This window comes from Mauremys mutica, chromosome 11 (genome assembly GCF_020497125.1).
Source record: "Mauremys mutica isolate MM-2020 ecotype Southern chromosome 11, ASM2049712v1, whole genome shotgun sequence".
Lineage (NCBI taxonomy): Eukaryota > Metazoa > Chordata > Testudines > Geoemydidae > Mauremys > Mauremys mutica.
The window spans coordinates 24,612,291-24,633,034 of record NC_059082.1 but is presented as its reverse complement, the minus strand read 5'-3'; the positions used below and the strand labels follow the sequence as shown (position 1 = coordinate 24,633,034).

Genomic DNA, 20,744 nt, shown 5'->3' with positions numbered 1-20,744 from the left:
ACTAAGCACTTAGATCTGATTATCAGTGATTTCAGCTGCAGTGGTCACTTAACAGAACAAAAGACTATCATGGAGCCTAATCATCTCTGTCTTTAAACAGTGGAGAGGGACAGGTCCCTACCCTCTCTCTTGATGCCCTCAATCAGCCCAGGATAAGTACAGTTCTACTGCCCTTTACTCATACAATAAGAAAAAGAAAATTCTCCCCACCCTCCCCGCATTCAAATGATTTGTAACCCAACCCCAGCCAAAATCTATCACTTGGGCAACACAGCTCTGTTTGCTGGATACCTAGGTAGCTTAGGTGTGAATGTAAATACAATCTGGTCCTGAATCCTTTCCCCCAAGCCCCAGCTCACCACTAGCTGTCAGGAGAGCGCATTGAGACTTTGCTTACAAATCATCATTTGAAATTATTAGGTTGGCCAACATCACCGAAATGAATGCACTGACATTGTCATAAAAAACAACAGCTGTATAAGGAAGCTAGTTTAGGTTCATACAGTACTTTTCAAAGCTATTATACTTTTTCAGATACATGTATTTTATCATATACTGTATATGCATTTAAAGTGTGTATTAATGTTTCAATTTCAATTCAAATTTCCAAACAGTCACTAAATTGGCATTTAACTGGTTCACAAAACTGGGGGTGGGGAGTGTTGGGGAAATTTAGGGGAGGTGTAGGGAAATCACTGGTCTGCAGGTTCAGCCGATCGCAGCTCCCATTGGCTGCGGTTTGTCGCTCCAGGTCAGCATGGCCGAGGGATGTGCTGGCCACCGCTTTCCCCTGCCCACATTGGCCTGGAGCAGTGAACCGTGGCCAGTGGGAGCTGTGATTGGCCGAACTGTGGACATGGCCGGTAAATAAACCAGCCTGGCCCACCAGGGTGCGTACCCTGGCGAGCCACGTGCCAAAGGTTGCCGACCCCGCACTACATGTTCCTTTGCATTTTCCTGCTCTTGTGAACACTAGACCAGTGGCGACCCAGTTGAAGAAAATTATTTATGCCCGTGACCCAACGGAGCTGGAAATGAGGGGTTTGGGGTGTGGGAGGGGCTCAGGGCTGGGGCAGAGGGTTGGGTGTGGGGGTGAGGGCTCTGGGTTTTGGCGGGGGGGCTCAGGGCTAGGGCTGAGGCAGAGGCAGGGACGGCTCCAGGGTTTTTGCTGCCCCGAGTGGTGTGAAAAAAAAAGAAGCTGCAATCGCAATCAGCACCTGCTCCACTGCGCCACTTTCTTCTTCGGCAGCAATTCGGCGGCAGGTCCTTCCCTCCGAGAGGGACCGAGGGACCCGCCGCCGAATTGCCGCCAAACTGCCGCCCCTTCCCCTTGCTGAACTAGTGCCGGGAGCCAGCCCTGGGCAGGGGGTTGGGGTGCAGATGGGGTTCAGGGCTCTGGGCTGGGGGTGCAGGCCCGGGTGAGGCTGGGACTGAGGGGTTCGGGATGCAGGAAGGGGCTCCAGGTTTGGGAGGGGGGGCTCAGGGCTGAGGCAGGGGATTGGGGCATGGGCTTACCTTGGGTGGCTCCCGGTCAGCAGTGGTGCTAAGGCAGGCTTCCTGCCTGTCCTGGCACCATGGACCACACTGCACCCCGGAAGCGGCCAGCAACAGGTCTGGCTCGGTGGAGGTGCACAAGCGGCTCCGCGAGGCTCTCGCCTGCAGGCACACCTCCACCAGCTCCTATTGGCTGGCACTGGGTCGCGACCCACTGTTTGAAAACCACTGCACTAGACAGTGTATGAAGGGGTTTTTGTTTGTGGGTTTTTTTTAATGATTTAGAAGTTACTGCTTCAGTTGGCCACCAGGTGGAGCTCTCTCATAGATTTGAAGCAGGCTTTGGGGTCTGAAGTTGCATATATAGCCCAACTCCCACTTGGATGAGAACAAAATCCTTTTGCCCTGATTTCTCATATTTGGGCTAATAAACCCTGGGTGCAAAATAAGACATGTTGATAGCAATTGGACTTACTCACCAAGCTAATGGTGACCCTCCACCCCGTAAACATAGTATTTTTAAACACCAGAGCAGATTTGCAGTCAGGGACAATGTCCTTGACAGTTCTTGTCACTGTGGTGCACAGTCATCTGGCTCCCATAGAGTTTGTGGCAGTGGTAGACTGTATGGCATGTGTAGGTTACTACCTCTTGTCTTTATGCCAAACAGTGTGGTACTCCCCTGAGCTATGTTGTAGTCACAGTCAGTATCAACACATACTTCTGATTGTGATCTCCTATAGGAAACAGATTCACTGGTACAAGAAAGTCTTCCGTCTCTGGATCTATTGTGATTAACTGCAACCAAGGTTTGATAGTACATCTGGGCAGACTATACACAAGACCAGATGACTTCCTTCTGAAGCAGTTTGTTTCACAAGTACTCCTGTTCTTTTTTCTGAAGCAGTGACATCATCCCAGATTATAGATCCTGAATGCTATAGTGACATCCCAAACTACAGCTCCTGAATACTACCAGTACAGTATGTGCAGGGTGTAAGGCTAAAGTAGCAGGATGGATCCTTACTGATTAAACACATCTCAGCTCCTGTACGGTTAAGGAGGTTGGACTATGCAGGAAATATACATAAAGACTAATAATATGTGAATTAAAAGAAAGTTGGACCCTGTTTCTTGATACATTTGAACAAAGAAATGCTGAGCTAGCTCAGATAATGCCAGCGTTCCCATCCACCAGAACGTGCTGCTTTCCCTCCATTCTCCTGCCCTTGTGTCTTTTCTCCTCAATTGTCCTTTGCCTTTTTGTATTTGTTTATGAAAATTAATTAAAAAAATTAATCACAAAAGCCTCCGCTGTGCCTTTAATACCCTTTGATTTCCCTTTGCTGATTGATAATTGGCTCCTGTGGGCACTGGGCTGAGCCACTGGGGCGGGGGCCGAGCGAGGCCCAGCTGGCTGCCTTGCTGATGGTCGTGAACAGGCAGCAGGGGGCGCTGTGAGCAGTTCACGTCGCTCTCCCTGACGGAGGAGACGCTCTATCCGGAAGGCAGCATTAGAGTTGCACTTCCGGTCAGGTGGGTTCGGTCACTTCCTGCGCGGCGCGGCGTGGCCAGGCGGCTGGGTGCCGGGAAGGTTCAGTCGGCAGCAAGATGCGTATCGAGAAATGTTACTTCTGCTCCGGGCCCATCTACCCGGGACACGGGCTCATGTTCGTGCGGAACGACTGCAAGGTCGGGGCGGACGCGCGGCCCGGGAGGGGCCCGGCCGGGGGCGGTGCGCATCGCCACACGGGCTTGGTCCGGGCCCGGCCTGCGTTGGGGCCCATGTAGCTGGGGGCGGGGGCAGGCCCAGGCCCGTCTAAGGGCCGGCTCTGCTTGGGCTCGGCTCCAGCCCGTTAAAGCGCAGCCTGGGCTGCCCGTGGCCCCGCAGCCGGGCCGCCCCGACGCCTGCGGGCGCTCCCCGTCCGCGCCCCCCGGCTGCCGCGTGCCGGGCGCGCGGTGTTTTGGGGTGTTGGTCCCACGCGCGCACCGGTTCTAGGGGAGCTGCCGCGAGTCTGCAGAGCGGTGGCGCAGCTTAGACCTGCGGTTTTCACGTGCAGACCCCTGAACACTTTCAAAGGGCGGTGCGGGCTGCTTCGAAATCTTAGCCACAGTCTGCGGCCCCCCCCAGCAGTGCGCGGACGACAGGTTGAAAACCACTGGCCTAGCCGGATACATACTCGCAGGGTTTAGGGTGTTAGTGCTGGGCATGGCTCAGCCCTGCTGTCACTGCCTGTGCTACGATTATACTTGAGCTGGCGCTCATCAGGACCCCTCCCCCCCTCCGTGCTCCTATTCTAGTTGTTGTCCAAAATTAATGAAGGCAAAATCTTTTCTGCCCAACCGAAATTCAAAGTACTTATGTGGCAAAACGTAAATATCATCATTTGCTCCATTGTAAAGACCAGTGTTAGATTAAAAATGCTTGACACGTTTAGGCCCTGATTCAGGAAAACACTTGAGCGTGTGCTTAAATACAGTTTTGAAGTTTAGTAGATGCCTAAATTCTAATGGTTTCAGTTGAACTTAAACATGTGCTTAGGTGCCTTGCTGAATTGGGGCCTTAAAGTTGAAATTAAGTTCTAAAAAGTAGTTGTTTAGTATCTTTTCTCTGTACCTTGCAAAACTTGACTATTTTTATGTGCAGTTAGAAGTTTATCTTGTAAGGAAAGCACTAGCTCTAGGATTAGGTGACAGATATAGAAAATTCACAGAACAGTTTTAAGGTTTTGTAGTTATTTTTGCATGTGGTAATTCAATAATCCTGTACCATGCAGTTCTTTGACCATCAGTTTGTTTAAAGGTAACTGCCATATAGATGCGTGCATGTTCCCAGCAGACTGTAACTGAAGATATTGTGAAAACAGAGTAATGTGACTTTGTAAAGTAAAACAAAGTAAAAATAATTATCTAAAACTCTCACAAACTACTAATTTGAATGATACCATCATTGCAGAAGATACACTGAGACTTGTATTATTTATCCTGTGCAGTATCTTTCTATACGGATTTACATGATCTACTGATACATTATATTCAGTAGGATTTGGCAAAGTGAGTTTAATGGTGCACACAGACAGTTTATCACAGCAGGATTTTGTGTAATAAAACTACACTCAGAATTATGCATTTTATACATACAACAACAGAAACCTGTTATGCTAATTTAATATTTCTGTGCAAAGATCCACTGAAACAGTACAAGTATCTTACTCATTAGACTGACATTTTATGTTTTAATAGTAAATATTCTGTATTCATTACTCTGCAAGGAGGTTAATGAACATGTATTCCATTAAAATTCTATTCTATGGATTGTAGACATGTTTAGACATGATCTAAAATAACCAAAATGAAATTTATTTTTCAAAATTATGAAAAGGATACCCTGTAAAGCTTAATAGCTATATTTAAATTGAAATTACCCAAAACACCAGGGCTGTAACACAAGTAACTTGCTGCAAATGCAACCCCCGACAACCTCAAAGTGGGGGATGGGCTGTGTCTGGGCTGGTGGGGAAATTTGACAGTGGCTCTCTTAAGGATCCCCTTCTTGAAAGAGGCAAGTGTGGTGATGACAGGGAAGCATCACCTGAGCTGGCAGGTGGGTTTATGTTGCTTAGGTAAGCCTTTGGCCTCTGCCCACTTACAGGAGGATATATAAACCCTGTCCCTCCCATCTGAACCTTCTTTCATGCCCAGATTAGCTGCTTCCACCCCTGGGATTAGCAAAGGACCAGTTGTTTTGGTTTGCTGTGGTATTGTGCAAGTTCCTTTTTTACACTGGGAAGGAATTTTCCCCTCACTACCAGATTGACAAGAGTGGGGCGTGTTTTGTGTCCCCCCCCCCCCCCCACACACACACAGAATGGGCATGAAGAATGCATTGTATTTCTTAATCTCTGGTAGATCCTTCAGGTTCAGACTAAGGCTTGTCGGCTGTTTGGTGTGGTGTAGCTTCCATGAAAGCTAACGTTTCTATCCTATACTTCGTAACTTTACTTTCATTGATACTTTTAATTATAAGGAAAAAATAATGGTGATTCTTTAAATTGGCACTGAATAGTGCCAGTAGCGTAACATAATTTAAGATTAACATCAGAGTTATTTTGGATGGGGTGGGCAATAATGTCATTTGACTATAGACGTTTTTCTATTTATATTTAATCTGTCTTTAGGCCTTCAGATTCTGCAGATCAAAATGCCACAAAAACTTTAAAAAGAAACGAAATCCCAGAAAGGTCAGGTGGACCAAAGCCTTCCGGAAAGCAGCTGGTAAAGAACTAACAGTGGTAAGTACTTGGTGGTATTATACTACTAAAGGACTTAAACCCACTACTATGTGTGTTTAAATCCTGGCCAAGAATAAAACAAAACATGAACATTATGCTTGTAATACTCCAAGTGCCATAGCCCGGCAAATCACGGTATGCAAGTGCTTCTGTGACCCCAGAGACAGTGAGAACAAAATCGGTGCTTTAACAATACAGTTTGGTCTTTCAATTTTCTCAATAATAAAGCACAAATATGCAGTCTGCTTTTCTTTGAAAGTTTAAAACTAGCCATTCTTTAAGGTTAGGATCACCCCGAAATTTGCCTTTCTGATTAGGCTTCTGTATTTTCAGTTTAAATGTGTTCTGCTTTCTTTGAATTTCTTTGAAAAATAAATAGATATAACCATTTTTTTGTTCTTCATGGCACTTCTAATCATTTAGAAGTCCTAAAGAATTGTCTTACATGTGAAGAATAATGTAGTAGTTGTAGCTTTAAACTTTAAGGTTATAAACATGCAGTATCTGTGATGAGAATGGCTAATCTTATCACAGATGATGATGATGTGAAGTGGCAAAGAACAGCCCATTTTGCTTGAATCACTTCTAATCCTAGGACTGTACATTAATTTCAATTTCAAGATGTTTTGTTCCCAGTTTATCACGTAAATGCCTGAGCTTGTTTAAAAAAAAATCCTCAAACCACATATTCAGCAGTAATGGAAATTAGTGTTACAGAGTTATCTTTTTTGCGTTTCTGGCTTTCCAGATGTTCAAGGGCCTTGAGGCCCAAAGCCCAGTGAAGAAGGTTTGTTTTCTATTGCTGAGAGGGATGGGCAGCATGGACAACAACAACATAGTATTTTGCACTTCTGTAGCATCTTTCATCCAATGCATTCAAAGTATTTTACAAATGCAAATGAAACCTTGCAACACACCTGTAAATTGAGTATCACCTCCTTTTTACAGAAATCAAATCAAAATGCAGAGTTTTGTTTGGCTTTCAGCAAGTCATTCATTGGCAGATATGGGGATAGGGTGCAGAAATTCTTAATTTTTCTTGAATATAGGCATTCACAGAGGCCTGGTCTACCCAGAACGTTTGTAGTGGTATAATTATGGTGATTAGACATATTTTTTAAACTGATAGTATGGGGATAAGCTATACCGGTATAACTGCATCCACTCTGGCAGGGGAAGAACTGTGTGGGTATAGTTAAAGCAGTACAACTTTTTTGTGTAGACAAGTCCTAATCAAGGAGTGAAAATTTTACAATTACTGCACCTGTTGATTGGGGATGCAAATGACAACTTAGAGTACCTTGGTTGTGTCCGCAAATCAGGTAGTTACACATATACAGCTCTTTTATCTATTTTACCCACATTTTGAGTGTTTGCTCATGGGGTTGGTTGTGTGGGCAGGTGTCATATCAGAGAAAACTAACAAGCCTACCAGATTGTTCTTAAGCCTGTCATTAAATGCTCTGTTCATCAAGTTCTAGACTTTCAGTGCTTCAGGTGCAGCAGTTATGATGATGCAATTTTGATGAACATCTTACTTATGCTTTCCTCAGACTCAAAACTTATTTATTGGAAAAGACTATTTCCCTTGTTCACATTCATTTTAGCAAAAGCATTTTCCCTCTTGTAGTATACTTTTTGTTCTGAAGCATCTTTAATTTAATCTGTACACTATATAGATTTCTCAAGTGTAAGGCAGTTAAGTATGTTGATCTTTCTCTAGAAGGAGAGAATTTATAAGAAGAATCTTCCCCCCACAAGGATTCTTTTATTTCCCAGACATGAAATAGATTTAAAAAAAAAGTTAAAGAATTTCAAGACAGAGTTACTTCCCTGGGAGAAATTGATTAAATATACATACATGGCTAGGTCAGTCCTTAAATAGAGGATTACTGGGATTTAATTAGCTTTTATTAACAGAAAAATAAGGATGCTCAATACTTTTTTGGTACTGTTAGTGACCTACTGCTGTCTATGTAACTTCCCTGTGGACATTATTGTGCAGTTAACCAAGAGTGTGTTTTTTAACGTGGCTGCCAGACATCTTTAGGCAGCCATGTAATAACTGGGCCTTCTGAAGAGTTATTGTGTGTTTTTATACTGTTAAAAACTGATTTAGGAGAGTTTTACTGGTGTGTTTTTTTGTTTTTTTTTGAGATCCCTGATCTGATGGAGTAGGAAGAATGGTTAGAAGTTCTTAATTTGTTCTGTTCTTACATTCTCTTAAGCTCTCCACTTCAGATTTTAGGCTTAACAGTATCCTAACAGAAGCTGACATTATTCTAATTTATAAAGAAAAGGAAAAACAAAAATTAAAAACAAAACTCAAATATGAGGCCAAGTTACAATATATTGTAGATCAGTGTTTCCCAAACTTGGGACACCACTTATGTAGGGAAAGCCCGTGGCAGGCTGGGCCAGTTTGTTTACTTGCTGCGTCTGCAGGTCTGGCCGATCGCAGCTCCCACTGGCTGTGGTTCGCTGCTACAGGCCAATGGGCGCCGCTGGAAGTGGCGGCCAGTATGTCCCGCGGCCCGCGCTGCTTCCAGCAGCCCCCATTGGCCTGGAGCAGTGAACCACGGCCAGTGGGAGCCGTGATCGGCCGGACCTGCGGATGCAGCAAGTAAACAAACTGGCCTGGCCCGCAAGGGGCTTTCTCCCTAAACAAGCAGCATCCCAAGTGTGGGAAACACTGTTGTAGATGAAAGCTCTATTTAGATCTAAAGGGTTCCTGTTTTATTAGAGAAAATAAACTGAAAAGAGGTGGCATCGTCTACAGCAGGGGTAGGCAACCTATGGCGCACGTGCCAAAGGTGGCGCACGTGCCAAAGGTGGCGCACGAGCTGATTTTCAGTGGCACTCATACTGCCCGGGTCCTGGCCACCGGTCCGGGGGGCTCTGCATTTTAATTTAATTTTAAATGAAGCTTCTTAAACATTTTAAAAACCTTATTTACTTTACATACCACAGTAGTTTAGTTTATATATTATAGACTTATAGAAAGAGGCCTTCTAAAACGTTAAAATGTATTACCGGCACACGAAACCTTAAATTAGAGTGAATAAATGAAGACTCAGCACACCACTTCTGAAAGGTTGTCGACCCCTGGTCTACAGAGTCATGGGTAGCACCAGAACTACCTATCAAAATCCCATTAAAATATATGTGCTGAATTGAACATTGTCCAATCAGTATATAGCTACTTTTTTTGAGCATCGCAAGCAGTAAATGAATGCTGTTATTAGCTGTAATATAACCAGCAACTGGACAGTACTGTGTGTGTCTTTTTAGGAGCTGGGGTGCTGAGAGGCTTTTGCAGCCACTTTGTGTTTAGAGGGTGTTCAGATTTCTGGTACTAACACATGATTATTTTCTCTGCGGATTTCTTGCTGCTGTACTTAGACTGGATGGAACATCTAATCAGTGCTTACGTTTTTGGGCTGTCTTTCCTTTCTGAGTGGCATTTGGTCAGCTAGTCTGGGAATACTAGTGAGAAGTTTTTCCTCTAGGTGGTAGAGGAAGGAGTCTTCCTGAGACAGCTGTATAAAACTTGTTGCTATTCTAGTTGGTGTCAGTTAACACTACTCAGAATAATTTAGGATGGAGCAAAATATTTGTCTTTGCATTTCTCATCCTCTCCCCTTTCAGATCTTGGGTTGTTCCAGGATTCTTGGTTCAGAATTAAGCTGACCAGATAGTCTAAACATAGATTCTAATGACAACTGCTTCTGGCACTTCTAACTCCTGACCTAATTGATCGATCTCGTCCAGGTTGTTGCATTTTGATTTCTGAAAATTCCCTTAGCCCAAGTAGACTGGAGCCATCTAGAACTTTTTTTCCTCCCTTAAATATAGTTTGGGGTTAAGTACCAAGAAGCATCACTATGAAAAGTTGCAAATTTCTTCCTAATTTACTTTTCTGCTCTTAAAGCTCAGTAACACCATTACAAGGTTTTAGAATCCCAGAATATTTATCTAGGTTTTTCTTGTGTCTTTTGATGTGTCTGTAGTCTGGCTTGATCAGATGCTTAATGGAAATCTTATGGCTCCTGCAAAACCACTGGGTTTATGTTCCTTGTTTCTTTTATTGAGAAGTTAGTCTTCTAGTTAAAGCATAAAACAGAGTGCAGAGATCTGGATTATCTCTCTGGTTCTTGCCATAGATGACCTATATAACCAGACCTCTCTTCAGCATCTGTAAAAAGGGGTATTGCATACCTAGCAAGGGTGTTGTGAGCCTTAATTTTTTGCAAAGTGTGTTGCAGTTTTTGGCTGAAAGATGTTATAGGTGAGCAAAGTATTTCTTTTCATTGTTTAGGTGGTAACTGAAAAAACAATGGCATGGACAAAACCTTAAAACAGTTACTCTGATCTACTTATACCCAGAACTAGCTTCACTCAATGTCCTCCTTCCCCCCAACTCCAAAAAACAAAACTCCCTTCTTGCCTACCAAACCCCATAGTCTTTCACCCAACGTGTTAATATCTTACTCTTGCTTCTTAAGTTCACCACACAAACATGATTTTTGGCAGAAGGATGTAACATAAATTACATCTATGTAGACAATAAACAATTTAGACCGTTTCTCCAAGCAGTAAGCAATTTGAGGTTGGTTTGGAAAGAGAGTAGGATAGTTACCAATTAGGGATGCAGTTCCTGGGTGTTGAGGGATCTGCAGCTCAAGTTGTTAAGAGCCATGGCAAAATGATTTGGCCTTTAGCACTCTGCATTCTGTCTTCTTGCTATTAAGATGTTTATCAAATCAAGATGTTCAAGTACAGAGGCATTTAAAGGATTGGTATTAACTTTACAGCTCTAGTTCCAGCTAACAGATAAAGGAATTTTGTCTTCCAGTGTCTTTAAAACTGATCTTCAGTAAGATTCTTTTTCAGTGAAAATTGTGAATGATGTTAAATTGTGTGAGACTGTTTACAAGTGTTGCTTTGGCATTTTTCTGAGAACTATTTGGAAATGAACAAATGATGCATTAGATTCAGTTATACCACTTTTAGTCATTTCGTTGTGCATAACTACTTGGTGCTGACTCAGGAGAGCTGCTGCCCACTGTGCTCTCCGTTCAAACCAAGTTTTCTTTGTTTAAAATGGTGACTTGTGCCTCATTAACAAAAAAAGTGAGGGTTCTGGCCAATATGTTTGCTGTTTGAAGGGTGGTAGTGATGTAGGGTCCCCAAAATTTCCGGCTCAAAACCATGAATAAACCCTGTCCTACTGATATTTGAGAGGGAGCTCCACAGGGCTCTCTCTTAGCAACAACATGGAGTGGACAGCAGAAGATAGCCCAGCTATTGCCACACTGGGCAGAGATGCTGCTATGGTGCTCTCAGTAGCTGGTCAGTGGTGGAACTCAACAGGATTAAATGCCACTGATCTCCAGATACATCATCACTGGGGGTGCAAGGCCGGTGTGGATGACGCCCATCCTACATCAAGATATATAGCAACAGCCATGGGAAAAGTGAGAGGAGAGAATAGGTAGGTCCAGAGACAGACGGCCATGCAGGGATTACTTTGTGAGGGAGGAAGGGGCCTGCTGGGAACTAACCACTAAAAAGAGTTGTGATTGCTGTGGGTAGGATATGTTAGAACACGGAGAACCACGTTAAACAGTCTGTGTTGGCTGTTCTCCTTCCCTCCGCTTGCAGTCAGTGTCCCCCTTGGAAGCACAGCAGGTGATGTCTGCATAGTTCAACTCTCATAAGCAAAGGATTCCTTCTTCTATCTGAAGGCGGAGGTGGTTGGCTCAAGCTTCCACATCTCCAAAACGTGGCTGTCTCATTGCACTGGAGAAGTCAGTGGTTGTGTTTTCAATAAGATGCAGGGAGCATAAGAGCACAGAGATGTTTGGCTGTGGGTCTCTAGCTCTCTGCAAACAACTCTCTGTGGTGGTTAACATAGAGAGGGTTAGTGCCCACCTAGAACCTCCTGCAACATGTTCTCATCGTTAGCTGATTGTAATGATGCTGCCTCTGGCGGGACACAACTTAATTCTTGTTAAGTATCTTTGTGCCTATTCATGCCTATTCTTTCTCCCCTACCTTCTGTTAAATTAACATAGTATAGGTCAGAGTGCGTAATTCTGCTCTTAGCATTAACTGCTGCTGCTATGAGAGTCTTCTATAGGTTCTTTCCTAGCCATCACAACAGGGCTCTGGGCTTATTCACCTCCTGCCAAGACTCAACGTTACCTCAGAAAATGATCAATTGAAGAATTGCTGGTCTTCACCCCTGCTTTGGGCATGAAGGGGGGAAAAAGTATTTCTCTTGAAGACCTGACACACAAGTATATTTAAAAATATTAAGCTTAAGATTCAATGATATGTAGCAGAAATTAGTATCGAGAGCTGCTAAGATGTTTTGTATTTAAATTAGTTTGTTATAGGTTTAGAGAAATATCTATAATAGATATTCAGATAAAATGAAGGGAATTTTATGTTGAGATCCTTTAGATTTCTTTCCACAAATGTAAGAAGTAATATGGATAACTTTTTTTATGCATTCCTAAAACTGTATTTACATTTAAATACAGTAAATGGGAAGCTGTACTCACTTTCCTTTTTTTTTTTTTACACAGGATAATTCATTTGAGTTTGAAAAACGAAGAAACGAGCCACTGAAATACCAGAGAGAGCTATGGAGCAAAACTGGTAAGTCACATTAGGAAATGCCAGCTTTTCTAGAAGACTAGCTGGGAATAAGATCATCTTCTCATGTACAGTTGTCAGAAGACTTTAAATCTTGATGTTCATATTTATAATTAGTCTTTTGTAAATACTAGAAACCTGAAAAGAGATTTATTTTTAAATGTGCCCCAAAGTAGAACAGGAATGTCTGCTCTGCCTCCCAGCTGCATGCCATTGAAATGAAATGGGTTAGTCTTGGTAGTCTCATACAAAAAGCAAATTTAATTTTGCATTATAATCTAGCTAGACCTGTCCCTTATGACTGCTGCCTTTTATGGTAAATGAGTCCACATTTTTTTCCCACTTGTAAAAAGGGCAATATCAGACTTGATAGGAACTACTCAACACAAACCAAGATTCTACTCGGATTACAGATATACTTTTTTTTTCTGCTTCCATTTCTACAAAACCGTAGTAATAGAATATATGATTATCTTATCAGTCTATATGATGGTGCTCAGTTATCAACTGTAATCATAAATTGCAATATTTGCCTTTAAATCATTGTCATTCACAGCATTTTCACTACAAAAGTTATAGGTATCTAACTCTGCAGTAAAACACATTCTTCTGTTTGAAACTTGATGTCTGAGGCTTTTTGAATACCTAATTTCAGAGCAATCTGATAAACTGACTTTTATACACACAACGCTTCTTTAAAATGCTTTTACTGATGTTGCAATGACTTTTGTATGTGTTTGTGTTCTTAAAACCAGCTTAGATTTTTTTTAAATGAAATCTGGAAAGCAAGCAATGTGTAACACCTGAAGTAGTTAATACTTTTCATTCTTAGGCATTTTTAATACATATTGCACAAGTTCCAAATACATAGTTACACAATAGATCACCATAGCGCTAAATATTTATAGCTTTCTACCAGAAATGTTCTTGTCCTTGTTAGTTTCTTAAAACAAACAATTTGACCAAAAGACTTTGCCAGGAACACCAGTAAAAAGCCAGAAAATTAAGAAGATTGGACAGCCCCTATTGCATTTGAGGGAGAAGTATGATGGTGGGAATTAAAAATTGAGTACCACTCTAAAAACTCTGACTTGGTCTGTGTTCAGCATTTTCTCACAATCCTATTGTTAGGAGCACAGGATTTACCATACAAATCAGACCATTGATCTTTCATGTTCACTGACCTGCCTCTGACTGGCTAAATCCTGATCCCTCAGATAGAAGTGAAGAAAAACCCATCATGCATTGGTCTAATCGTTTATTTATGTGCATATGAAAAAAAACTTAATTCCTGCAGCAATCAGATGACAACTCGCATGCTTCAGGGTGATTACCCTTAGCTGTGAACCTACGCAAGTTGTTAGTAAAATTGTCCAGACCTTTTAAAATTTAGATAAATTATTTAACACTTTGCTCCTGTAATGGTGCAATGTTAAGTAAACATTTTTTTAAAAATTAATATTAAGTTTTGTTAAGACTTAAATAGCTAATTTTGCAATTGTTTCAACAACAAAATAGTAAATAGTTGAAGAGCATAGTAATTCAAAAATACGACTTTTTTGAAAAAGGAACAGCATAACTGCTAGGACTGCTTCATTTCCTAATGACTCACCTTCAGTGTTTCCACAGCTATAGTTAGGTTGCTGTGTAAGTCTGTATTACATCTTTGCTAGTAGGTACCTAACGTTCAGTCTGTTTGCACAAGTAGTCCATTTTTTTCAATAAAAAATTTCTACTCCCAACAGCAAGGAATTGATGAGTTTGTTTAAAAAATGTCATGTTACTTTTACTTGTCACTTATAACATGATCTCAAAGTGATACTTAGGTTGTCTTTGCATTGTTTATATTAAAAAAAAATGAGTATGTTGATGTGACAGCATATTTGCTCTGTAGAGTTTGTTGGTATACCTGTGCTGCCTACTCAATTTACAGCACCGTCAATCGAGCCCCAGGTTTGATTGAGTAGTCATTTGTAAATCTCATCAATTATAGGCGAGAGATTTAGGAATGGAAGGAGAGCATAATTTACTGGAATTATGCATCTGTAACCTTGGATTAACCTGATCTTCCTTATATATATATATATTTTTGTTTCACATCACTGTTCAAACAAGTTCAAATTTTTTGGGCAGTCAGACTGTGGGCAGGCATTGGGTTTCACTTAGTCCTTATTTTGTGAATAACTGTTCGAGCAGTGGTTCTCAAACTTTTTTTTTTTTTGTGGACCACTTGATTGCTGAGGGTCTCAGCGGACCACTTAATGATCTTTCCAAATGTTGTTTGTGCCGTTAACTAACTATCGTAAAGCACTTTAGATAAAAGCACTATATAAAAAAAAAATCAACTTTTTTTGTTCTACAAATAAAAGCACAACTCATATTTCAACATCAGTAGTCTTACCTTTTTAATGTGATGGATGTGCCCTCTCTCCTCCACTGCGGCATCCCCTGAACTGGGGCTGGGAAGGGTTTGGGGGAGGGTCTCTCCCTTTCTCTCTCTGCTGCGGCAAACCCCAGGCTAGGGCTGAGAAGGAAGGAGGTCTCTCCCCTGCCACACCAGCCACAAAGCTGAGCCTGGGAAGGAGGGCCATCTCTCCCCAGCAGCCGCAGCCCTGCAGCTGGGGAAAGTCACCTCTTTCTCTGGCCGCTGCAGCATTGCACATACCAAATTCCTCCCACCCACTCTTCTCACTTCTCTACCCCATCGCACCTACCCCCAATTCCCCCAAGGCCACCATCTCACCTTACATGTGCGTCTTCTCCAGGGTCCAGGCACCTAATTAGTGGAGCCAGGCCTGCCTTCATTCTCTTGTGTGCGTCAGCCCAGGTGCACACCTTGGAACTATCCGCGGACCACCTGAATGGAGCTCACTGGTCTGCGGACCACAGTTTGAGAACCTCTGTTAGAGAATCAGAGTATAGAATCGAACTGCATTCTTAACCATTATATTAGTGTTTAAGTGATTCTCTCTCCTGCTGTTTTTTAAAGCTGTGCTGTCCTGTTCTTTTGATCCCATTGATTCTGTACTAGTTTGCTATATTTTGTTTCAGTCATGATGAATTTTGTGGCATGTGAGACCATCATTCATTTTTAAGTTAGGAAGAAGTATTAAGGGGAAATGACATTTGGATAATGGTGAACTGGAAACAAAAGTCCTCCATTGTGAGAAATGATGGTAGGGATAAGAGAGAGATTGTATAGACAAAGTGGAAGCTTGAACTGAAATTTAAAAGTAAAATTGATGATGATTTCTAGCTACAGAATAGTATCCGTACATTGCAAGGAGAACTTCTCTGGTATAATCATTAGATGTTTCTTTTATTCTAGGTTCTGTGCATATTAAGGAACACATTATAGTAAAATGTGCCTTTAAAACAGTACTAGTTAAATTATTTCAGGATGTTAATTCGATTATCAAACACGCAAGTTTAAAAATATTTAAAAACTCTGTCTTGTTTCTTTGTTTCAGTTGATGCAATGAAGAGAGTGGAAGAGATCAAACAAAAACGCCAAGCTAAATTTATCATGAACAGGTGAGAAGGATTTTCAGTGGCACTTAGGAAATCCCAATCAGGTTCTGGGTTGCATCATGCTGTACAGGCATGTGGCAAAGAGATGGCCCTTGCTCCATGGAGATGATACTCACAAATTTTGAATGACTGTTTGCTCCTGACACACGAACAGTAGTGCAAGTATTACTAATTTATTATGTGTAGCACCACAGCACACAGGAGAGTCATGGACCATTATGCTAGGCATTGCAGTAACACAACAAAACAGTCCCTGCCCCAAGGAGCTTACAAGCTGTTTAAGACAACAGACAGCAGATGGAAACAGACTGGGAAGTACAAGAAAATAATACAGTATTGGTCAGCATGGTAACACATTAGGAAGCTTGAGAAATGAGTCTACATAATGCTAACTGTTCAAGGGAATGGCGATCGTGCCAAACATTAGGAGCTGTATTCTGATATTTGGAGGAAGGTGGTTGAAGACTGGTATGTCATTTGAGGTTTCCAAAATCTGAATAAACGTCTCATAGTTTGAAACTTTCTTTGTCATCCCATTGCACCAGTATTTCTTGGATTCTGTTTTAGTTGTAACTACCACTATAATTCCCTAGTGGACTCAGAGAGAGGTGAAATTTCACTAAGATGTAATACACCTGATTAAGGCTACGATTTAGTAATGGGTATTTGTAGTAAAAGTCATGGACAGGTCACAGGCAATAAACAACAATTCACAGCCTGTGACCTGTGCATGACTTGTACTATATACCCCTAACTAAACCTTAGTGGGGGAGAGGGCCACTGCTCTGGGAGGCTGGAGGGGGGCTGCTGCTCTGGGGATGGGCCAATGGCACTGGCTGCCAGGGGCCACTGAGTAGTGGCTGTGCCTGCTGCCCCCAAGGCCGCCTACCACCCGCAGCTCCTACAGCCTCCAGGACTGCTGTTCAGTGGCTGGTGTGGCTATCCCTTGGGCCACCTGAGCAGCTGCTTGGGCGGCCCTGGGGTCAACCACACCAGCTACTGTAGAAGTCATGGAGGTCAGGGAAAGTCACGGAATCCATGACTTCCACAAATTCCGTGACAGACACCGAGCCCTACACATGATGTACATACATTTATTTAAAAAAAAAAAAGTTAAGCTTTAGTGTATATAGTCTCACAAATAATAATCCCTCTTATTTTTCTCAGATTAAAGAAGAGCAAAGAGCTGCAGAAGGCACAAGACATCAAAGAAGTCAAGCAAAACATACACCTTGTTCGGGCTCCACATGCAGGTAAGAACTGGATTTACTGAGTTCTTGTTTGGATAGTTCATGTATAATTATTTTGAGCAACATCCATCATTTAATGAGCCAGATACAATCCCGTACTTTCTCCTTCCCCATCTGTCCTTCACCCATGGCAGGCAGATTCCATCAGTATCTGTTACTTATTCAAATTCTACAGTATCAAAATAATGAGCTGACCTCATTATGTGTCTGGTCTCCATGATTTTAAATTCAGTCATTGGCACACATTGAACTATAGTGTAGTTACTACAACTGTACAGTGTCAGACTTCTTGAAATGTTGGACTCAATAGCAAATAATCCTGTCTGAGAAAGTGACCTTTTATAATTCAGTTGTTTGCAGTGTTGTGGCCATGTTGGTCCCAGGACATGAGAGAGACAAGGTGGATGAGGTGTTTATCTTTTATTGAACCTCACTCATCGTGTGTCTTTCATTCTATAATTGAGTGTTTGTAATATGACGTCGCAAATGTTTATTAAACTTAATATGTTACAGCTAATTAACAACCTATTTTTGAATTGTCTAGTTAATATTAACCAAAATGTATCTGAAGAATGCACAGATACGAATTTATATTTTCCATTACTGAGCAAAGTTTACATTTCTCTTGGTTCCAATTGAGTTACAGTTGGAAAAATCTGTTCCTCCCAACTGGTTTTCTGCTGGTCCAAAATTCTTTACTACAAATACTAGGTTATGCATTAAAAGGTATTGGTAAAATATATTGTGTAGACATTGTCTTATTTGTGAAATTTGTTTTATTCTTAAATGTTCTTTATAGGATGTGTTTTCAAATGATCTCCATCTTTTGCATCTATTTAGGCACACAACTATCCTTCTACAAAATGGAGATCAGCTGAAAATTTGTCTATTAATGCCTTGAAAAAATTATTAGTAAATTGATCTGGTGGATGTTGATACATTATAAAATACTACTATATTTTAAATTTCCATATTTTATATGGTTAATATAGTCCATTACAGCAAATTGTCTATAATATTGTAGATCTCTGATGTGTGGTGCTAACAGGTGGGCAGTGTAAAAGAGCGGTGTGCTTTTGCCTACGCTTCACTCTGCTTTGATCCTCCCCTCAGTGTCCTTTTCGCTGGGACGGTTCTTCTAAATCTGGAGAAGTGAGCCAGGAGCCTCTCAGTTTTGCTCCCTTTACCAAAGGAGTTGTTCATGCTACTGCATGAAGTTCTGATTGATACTGCCAACTGGCGAAAGTCCATGGTACTAGATGAGGCAAATGTTCAGTGTATTATGCAAAAGTGAAGCTGATTTTAGTTGTTGCATTAAAGTAATGACAGCGCTGCTTTTTGTTAAAACCTCTTTGTCAGTATGGCTAGCTGATAATAAGGTCATAACAAATATGTGTTAACTTGATTGCTGTAATTTGAGATTTCTCTCTAGACAATTTTTGTTAAATAAAAGTATATTCAGTTAAAATGTTTGGTTTTTTTTTTCTTTTTGAAGGCAAAGCAAAACGGCTGGAGGAGAAAATGGTACAGAAACTGCAAGAGGATGTAGCTATGGAAGAAGAGTCTTAAAAACCTTGTCCTTGTTTTCCTTCTATTTTTACCTCCTCAACTTACCGTTTTTTGACTCTCCAGAGTTCTGACTTGTGCATTATTGATTCATTTGACGTTTGTTCATTGAAATGAAAGGTGATTAAACACACCCTAGATGCACATCGTGTGTGTGTGTGTGAGTGAAGCACCAGACATTCTGTTTGATTACATCTTTTAAGGGAAGGTACTCTCAATTCTTTATTGGGAGAAAAATACACTTTACTGAGCAGAAGTTATTTTGCAAGTCATCCAATACTGTTTGTAATCATAAAAATGAGTAATTGGCATGAACCAGCTGTCCTGCAGATAATGTTTTTGGACAATACTTTTTGTAATTCTGTAATTATACAAAACCTTATCAGTGATGCATAACACAAAGCCTTTCATTTGAGATGATATATACCTCTTTATTGTCCAGGGAGGGACAGTGTAATTACCTTTTTATCTAGCTAATAATTCAAGGTATAATTGGCTTCAGTGGAAGTTTTCCTCAGTAGACTTTGGCCCAAGGCTTTTCTAGTTTGGTATGCCATACCCCTCCAGTGGTGGGTAAATTGCACCTTTGCACCTACAAGGGATGGCAGAATCACATTTTATCTATATTTACTGCAGTGGAGCATTAGCTTTTTACTGTATCCCACTAGGGGAAAATAGACTGCTTAAAATGTAACAACGGAAAGGGTTTTTGTGTGTTTTTTCTTTCCATATTTAAAAGAACTCTTCTTGATTTAGCATAGTCTATTAGAGCAGCTAACACCGATGCAAGTTTTGCCGTTTGGAGAAGGCTGCTGATAGAATGGTGGCTTCCAGTTTGGAGACTGGAACCATCACCTGTATAACCACTGGAACTCAAATCTGTGCCACAAAACCAGGCTAGTTCAAACATGCAATAAATCTAACTTTTTACCATGTATAATGTAACTTAACGCTTTAGTAATTATGTTGACAGAAAAGTTGTTTTAAAGTATAGGTATGTTGCATATTCATAGTAGTATTTTCTTCATCCAAAGTGTTATCAGTGTTGCACTCAGATAAATAACTTTCAATGGACAACTGTTTATCTACACCAGGGTTTCTCAAACAGGGGTTGCCGCTTGTGTAGGGAAAGCCCCTGGCAGGCCGGGCCGGTGTATTTACCTGCCGCATCCGCAGGTCCGGCTGGTTGCGGGTCCCACTGGCCACTTGCATCACCTCCCGTTGGCCCAGAGCCACGATCGGCTGGACCTGCGGATGGGGCAGGTAAACACACTGGCCTGGTGCGCCAGGGGCTTTCCCCACACAAGCGGTGACCCTTGTTTGAGAAACCCTGATGTACACCGTGATTAGGGAAGCCTTTCAAAAACACTTAAGTATTATTTACTTTCTTGTCACTGCTAATTACACTGAAAAATCATAATCTGCAGTTTCATTCCTGATATGAGTAGGAGGTAAATTCAATTGGAAAACTACCTTATTTCAAAAATGTATATATGCTGTTTGTTTTAAATTAAAATAGAATTACAGTTCATACATTCAAAAAGAGACTCTGGGGAAAACTGATGTGCATGGATTCAAAAATGTAGATCCACTTGAATTAAATGTCAGTTTAGAATATTCTAAACACGAACACACTGCTGTTAAAAACATATTTAAAATTTATATAAATAACAATTACAGGAGTTTAGGACATGAAGGTAAAGTTTAATTGTAAGATCTGCTAAGTGTGATACATAGTGGCCACATAAACCTGATGATCAGTGTTTGGCTGACTGATATGAATTGTATTTGCAGTGTAAGTGCTAATTTTTAATACTGTCTCAAAATCATTTGACAGATTAGCCAGGTAACATATGCTGATAGGGTGAAATCAGTTAGATGCTAAAATACACTCCCGAATGAAGGTGAGAGCTCAGACTCCACCAAGGCAGAGAATATTTTCTTTGAA

At 41.4% G+C, this 20,744-nt stretch overlaps 1 protein-coding gene across 1 annotated transcript; it reads left to right on the top strand.

The window, feature by feature from the left end:
- Positions 1-3,036: 3,036 nt before the first annotated feature.
- RSL24D1 (ribosomal L24 domain containing 1) lies at positions 3,037-20,371 on the top strand. Its single transcript, XM_044980862.1, has 6 exons — positions 3,037-3,186; positions 5,673-5,786; positions 12,380-12,452; positions 15,920-15,983; positions 17,148-17,233; positions 18,726-20,371. The coding sequence occupies exons 1-6, from the start codon at positions 3,106-3,108 to the stop codon at positions 18,797-18,799; spliced, it is 492 nt and encodes a 163-aa protein (XP_044836797.1). The 5' UTR covers positions 3,037-3,105; the 3' UTR covers positions 18,800-20,371.
- Positions 20,372-20,744: the final 373 nt, after the last annotated feature.

Bases quoted from the DNA above. Each gene is read 5' to 3' on its own strand.
- RSL24D1 (XM_044980862.1), top strand. From the start codon at position 3,106: ATGCGTATCGAGAAATGTTACTTCTGCTCCGGGCCCATCTACCCGGGA. The intron at 3,187-5,672 runs GTCGGGGCGGAC...ATCTGTCTTTAG, and splicing joins TCGTGCGGAACGACTGCAAG to GCCTTCAGATTCTGCAGATC. The intron at 12,453-15,919 runs GTAAGTCACATT...TCTTTGTTTCAG, and splicing joins AGAGCTATGGAGCAAAACTG to TTGATGCAATGAAGAGAGTG.